General features: G+C 40.7%; 2 protein-coding genes across 2 annotated transcripts; both read left to right on the top strand.

Annotated features, from left to right (window-relative positions):
• The first annotated feature begins 4,476 nt into the window (after positions 1-4,476).
• Positions 4,477-5,067, top strand: LOC138903801 (uncharacterized). The gene is made up of 2 exons (XM_070192368.1): positions 4,477-4,770; positions 4,885-5,067. Exons 1-2 carry the CDS (start codon positions 4,477-4,479, stop codon positions 5,065-5,067), a joined length of 477 nt encoding a protein of 158 aa, XP_070048469.1.
• Positions 5,068-5,195: 128 nt separating this feature from the next.
• Positions 5,196-5,612, top strand: LOC138903800 (uncharacterized). The gene has a single exon (XM_070192367.1). The coding sequence runs from the start codon at positions 5,196-5,198 to the stop codon at positions 5,610-5,612; it is 417 nt and encodes a 138-aa protein (XP_070048468.1).
• The last annotated feature ends 642 nt before the right edge of the window (positions 5,613-6,254 follow it).

Genomic DNA, 6,254 nt, shown 5'->3' with positions numbered 1-6,254 from the left:
TCTCATGTAACATAGTTCCCAGGGTTAATTATCCTCAAATCCAAGATTAGATATGTTACTTACGTCAAAACGAGTGAGTCAATTGTCCAAAAATCCCTTCCCACGCGAATCGGCCTCTGAACAATTCGAATCTAGTCACAAACAACTTAATATCATCAAATAATGTTGTAGAAAAAAACTTCAAACAATAAAGCTTTGATCTTTATCAAAATCAAAAACTCAACCCGAAAAGTCAACCCCGATATCGCACTTTGAAATCCAATCAAACTCACAAACTCTGGACACCCATTCACTTGCAAGTTCAACCATTCCAATTTCATCCAATTCCGACCTGAAATGATTTTTAAATCCTAAATTTTAACTTTAGGAATTTGTTTACCAAAACCCCCAATTTCTTCACTTTAATTAACCAATTAAATGCTACAAACAATGATAGAATCATGGAATATAAACAAATTTGAGTAAAATGTACTTACGCTAACCCAAATCGTGATAAAATCCCCTCCCAAATCGCCCAAAATCGAGCTCTCTAACTCAAAATGTGGTATATTTACCAAACCCTTGAAATAGAGATGTTAAATAGTCTTCCCAGGCATACCCTTCGTGATGAAGAACAAACTTCCTGGTCCTCCAAAAGACTCTACGCGAACACGAGCCCATGGTTGCAAACACAAAGCACAACACACTCTTGAACTACACGAACACGGAAACAACATTGCGGTCGTGAAGGCTTACTGCCTGACAACTAAGCTGAACTCACCCTTCTACATAAATGCGACTGTATACTCGTGATCTCGATGACCATTCCCATACAACAATTTACAAATACATCACCATTTCGCAAACTCGAAGTACATTTCACCTGCCATCCAGAACACTCTACGTGCTTGCGACTTACTCCTCATGATCGCTGTAATGACCTGGCATGTAGTTTTAAGTATTTTTGCTCTGATCCCCTATTTATTTTCTCCTATATGTTCTATTATAGTTATGTGACTTTCAGGGGGTGTTTGGTTTATGTTCGGGTGAGTTTTAGAGCGAAATGGGACACTTAGTCCCAAGGTTGGAAGATTAAGTTGAAGGAGTTGACTGTAGTTTTAATTTTGTTTAGACGACTCCAAAATGGAGTTCTAATGGTTCCAATAGCTACAAATGGCGATTTTAAACTTAGTAGCATGTCCGGATAGTAATTTGGAGGTATGTATGTCGTTTCATCTTGAATTAGCCAAAGTTAGAAAGTTGAAGGTTTGGAATGTTGAGAAGTTTGACCGGGAGTTGACTTTATAGATATCAGGGTCAGATTCCAATTATGAAAATTGGAATAGGTTTGCCATGTCATTTATGAATTGTGTGCAAAATATGAGGTCAATCGGAGTTGTTTTGGTATGAATCGGCATTAGTTTTGGAAGTCTGATGGTTATAGTTTCAATAGGCTTGAATTAGGCTACGATTTGTAGAATTGATGTTGTTTGATGTGATTTTTGGCCTCTGGTATGTAAGGCCCCGTTAAAAATTCCTAATGATTTAAGATTTTAAGGTGCGCCAACAGTATTTGGGAATAACGTGTTCGAGTATCAAATGAGACCCATGGGATAGAACCACATCATTTTGAAATGGAAATATGTGTTTTAGGTGTGTTGGAACATACTAAGGAGTTTTGTGAATGGCAAGAATTTGTGTGGAACTCTTGCATACATTACGTGGAAAGGATGTCTCAATTCGCACAACATCCAACTTCAAACGCATGTTGCTACCAAACTATACCGAATTAGGAGGTGATCTATCTATCAAATTAAAGCTATTTAAGTCTAGGTTCCAACGCATCAATCCGTTTGTCATTTGGATATGTATACAGAACATTATGGCCATTGTACTGGACCTATATCATATGTACGGCAGATGCGCCGCCGCACATATTTGGGAGTGTCTGCCTTGTGTGAATGACCAGATGCGCAGACACTTGCCCAGGTGTGTGGTCGCGCTATAAGCCCATTAAATAACCCCAAGGCCGGGTAGAGAGAGGGGATAAGTTATTTTTGAGCTAAAACTTGATATTTTGAGAGTGAGAGAGTGCCCTAGAGTGGGAGAGCATTCTTCAACAAATTGTCCTTCAATTATTGCTCAAATCTTTAAAGATTAACAAGGAAAACTCACTAGGTCTTCATCCTAGAGGTAAGATTCTATATCCTAGCCCTAAATTTCGAAATTTATCTAAAAATGGGTAATTAGCAAGACAATTATTGGGAACGAGAGTTGTTTATTTTGCATGCACGTGTTATCAAAGGGTGTAGGAAGATTGTGAGCTAAAAATGGTAAAGAATGGGTTGTGGGATGATGGAATCCTCCATAAAAATACCTTGAAACCTTAATGAACACGTAGTGTTTGATAAAATGCTCAAATGAGCTTGAACCATGATCATCTTCCTAATTTTGGTTCAACTTGTTATATTTCTAAAATAGATTGAAGTTGCTAAGAATTCCGGAATATTTTAGAGTTTAAGGAAGCTCAATTGAGGTATGTTGGCTAAACTCTTCTCTTAGAACTGAATCCCACGGTGTTCGTGTAATTTGTGCAAGTCCCGCATTGATCATTATAAAATTGGCCATTCCGAATATGCTTGTGTTGAATGATATATGTTCAATATGAATTCCAAATGCTTTTATCATGTTATCTTATCATTTGAGGATGTGTTCAAAGTATGGGGTGTGTGTTGAAACTTTTAAGACTTCAAGTCAAGTTTGAATGAAGGTTTTTATGCCAAATTGTGTGAAAAGTCTCTATGTGCCAAAGATTCTTAGTTGCTCCCATGAGTATTTAAAGTCTTGAATTGAAAAGCCTTGTTGTTGCTGATGACGATGATGATGTAAGAATTTGAATTATGAAATACGGCCAAGTGCCAAGAATGATTTTATAATTATGGCTACTAGTGCCAATGAAATGAAAAGATGTGAAAGAAGTATGAAGTGAAATGACTGACATAACAAGGTTGATGTCTCGAATGAGATGGCCTAGCCGATCGGGCGCCATACCGCACACATGGTGGTGATTGTATTGGAAATTATTATTGTGGTTGATGTCTCTAATGAGATGGCCTAGCTGATCGAGTCGTGATCGGACTCCGTGCTAAAGGTATGGTGGTATTGGTATTAAGAGTGTTTGTGGTTGATATCGCTAATGAGATGGCCTAGCCGATCGGGGAGTGATTGGACTCCGTGCTAAAAGTACGGTGGTATTGGTATTATGAATAATAGTATTGTGAACGATGATACATCGGTACTAAGGATCTCGAACTTAAAAATATGGAAATTTACTTGAAACTTTATATGGTTCTAACTTGATGTTTTGGTATTGTTCGAGGCTTCCATTGATTTTATGATTGTTCCTCTTTGTAATATTATTCATTATATTGAGAAGGTGTTCAATTATACGTACTAGTGCTATTCAATGGTACTAACGTCCCTTTTGCCGGGGGCGCTGCATCTTTAATGGATGCAGGTGGTTCTACAGCAGGAGACATTGATCAGTGACAGCGGTACACCCTCTTCCCAACTGACTTAATGAGCCCCACTTCATTTTGGAGTCATGTATTAATTGTTGTGCTTGTATTAATTGTTCCATTTTAGACTATGAAAAAAATGTGTGAAATTTGAGACTATAAAATGATGAAACTATTGGTAATGAATTGGTATTGTAGACATTATCACCTTATTGGCTAATTGGAATTGTAGACTCGGGCGGGTTCAGCCGGTTGAGCGCCGGTCGTGCACCCCAATTTTGGGGCGTGCCAAACTTGGTATCAGAGCCTATGGTTTTAAAGTGTCCCAGGATGTCTCGGAGCCGTGTCTAGTAGAGTCCTTCTTATCGGTGTGTTGCTGACCACATCTATAATTAGGATGCTACATGGGCATTTAGGAATAATACCCTTCTATCATGTTCTCGATCGTGCGATAAAGTTGATTGTAAGATTGTACCTTCTTTAACTCGTGCTTTGCTCTAACTTTCTGTATATGGCACCTAAGAAGAACGCAAGAACTGGGCAAAGAGCCAATGTCACCCCAGGAGTGGCAGGTGATTCTATATTTAATGATGCGGGTGAGCACCCAAGGATTGAGAATATTCCTCCAGTTACTACGCTGCCTGATTCTACTACAACTTATCAGATCACGCCTGTCCCTTCACCTACTGAGGGTGCAACGGTCCCTCCAACTGATATACCAGTTCCACCTCCAATTCCAGCTTTCGATTCTGGTGTTTCTAATGTTTATCTTAGGGGAGCCATACAGATGTTGGTTCAGATAGTGGCTTCCCAGGCCCAGAGATCAAATATTGCACCCACTTCTTCCAGTCAGCCAGGGGATTCTGCTAGTTCCAGGGTGAACAGGTTTCTCTAGTTGGATCCTCATTTGTTCACGGGAACTAACCAAGAGGAGGACACCTAGGACTTTATTTATGAGATGCACAAAACTCGTCGAGTTATGCGTTCTACTAAGACAAAGGCAGTTGAATTGGCTTTTTACCGCCTGAAAGAGGTGGCATATTCTTGGTTTGAACTGTGGGAGGAGTTCCGTGAAGAAGGGAGCCCTTTAGTGAAGTGGGGTGAGTTTGCCGATGCCTTCATTGATCATTTTTTGCCTGCTGAGACTAAGGCAGCCTATGCTGCTGAGTTTGAGAACTTGAAGCAAGGTAGCCTGAGTGTGTGGGATTACCTTATGAGATTCACGTACCTGTCAAAGTATGCAATTTACATGTTGCCCACTATGGAGGATAGAGTGCACCGGTTTATGTAGGGCCTTAGTCCCTTGGTAATTAATAAGGCCGCTACAACTGTGTTGAATTTTGATATGAACTATGGTAAGATAATGGCATTCGCTTAAGCCACATAGACCAACAAATTGAAGAACAGAATAGAGCGAGAGGGTAGCAATAAGGCCCGGTCTACGGGAAACTTTGGTGGTTTTTCTGGTGGTGGCAGGTCAACATTCAAGGGAGGGTTGTCAGGGCCATCTCAGTTCTTTGCTCAGTCATCGGCTAGTGCACCACCAGCAGGGCCTAGTCAGCAGCAGTAGTGGAGTCATTTCAGGCCTAGTTAGGCAACATGGCCTCCTATCACTAGGGTCGTCATGGTGGTAGATTCTAGCAGCAGTGGAGGACCCCATACCCTAAGTGTGGAAAGATGCACCTAGGAATATGCTACATGGACTTACCCATATACTACGGATGTGGATTGAGGTGTCACATTCAGAGGGATTGTCGTTCGTCTCGCCAGGGTGCAGGCAGGGGCCTAGCACAGCCAGCTAGTTCTACAACTACTACATCCATAACACCTCCTGTAACTCGAGGCACTCCAACACTCATAGGGCGTGGTACAGGTAGCGGTGGAACACAGAGTTTGGGAGAATCCGACCGTTTCTATGGTATGAGGGATCGTCAGAATTCGGAGGCTTCTCTAGATGTTGTTACAGCTATATTGATTGTCCAATCTCATAATGTGTATGCTCTTATTGACCCCGGTTCAACTTTGTCATATGTTACTCTTTATGTTGCTATGGAATTTGGGATAGAACCGGAACATCTTCATGAGCCGTTATTTGTATCTACCCCAGTTGGTTAGTCTATTTTAGCCGCGCGGGTTTATAGGAATTGTGTTGTCACGTTGCATGGTCGGGACACCATGTCCGATCTCATTGAATTGGGGATGGTCAATTTTGATGTAATAATGGGAATGGACTGGCTTTATTCATGTTTTTCCAAGCTTGATTGCCAAACCAGGACCATTAGGTTCGAATTTCCAAATGAGCAAGTCATTGAGTGGAAGGGGGATGATGCGGTGCCAAAGGGTAGGTTTATTTCTTACCTTCAGGCTGCGAAGATGATCAACAAAGGATGTATTTACAGAAAGTTTGTGGAGGAATTTTCTACTCTTGCCTCTCCATTGACTAAATTGACGCAGAAGGCAATTAAGTTCTCATGGTCAGATGCTTGTTAAAAGAGTTTCCAGGAGTTGAAAGCAAAATTGACTACGGCACCCATGTTGACCCTACCAGGGGGTATAGACAGATTTGTGGTATATTGTGATGCTTCAAGGATCGGGATTGGGTGTGTATTAATGCAACATGGGAAGTTGATAGATTATGATTCTAGGCAACTAAAGAATCATGAAAAGAACTATCCAACACATGACTTAGAACTCGCAACGATGGTATTTGCATTGAAAATTTGGCATCATTATTTATATGGGGTCCATGTGGATATA

Source organism: Nicotiana tomentosiformis, unplaced genomic scaffold (assembly GCF_000390325.3).
Source record: "Nicotiana tomentosiformis unplaced genomic scaffold, ASM39032v3 Un00003, whole genome shotgun sequence".
Classification (NCBI taxonomy): domain Eukaryota; kingdom Viridiplantae; phylum Streptophyta; class Magnoliopsida; order Solanales; family Solanaceae; genus Nicotiana; species Nicotiana tomentosiformis.
Note: the sequence above shows the minus strand (reverse complement) of the source record. Positions and strands in the feature narration are given on the sequence as shown.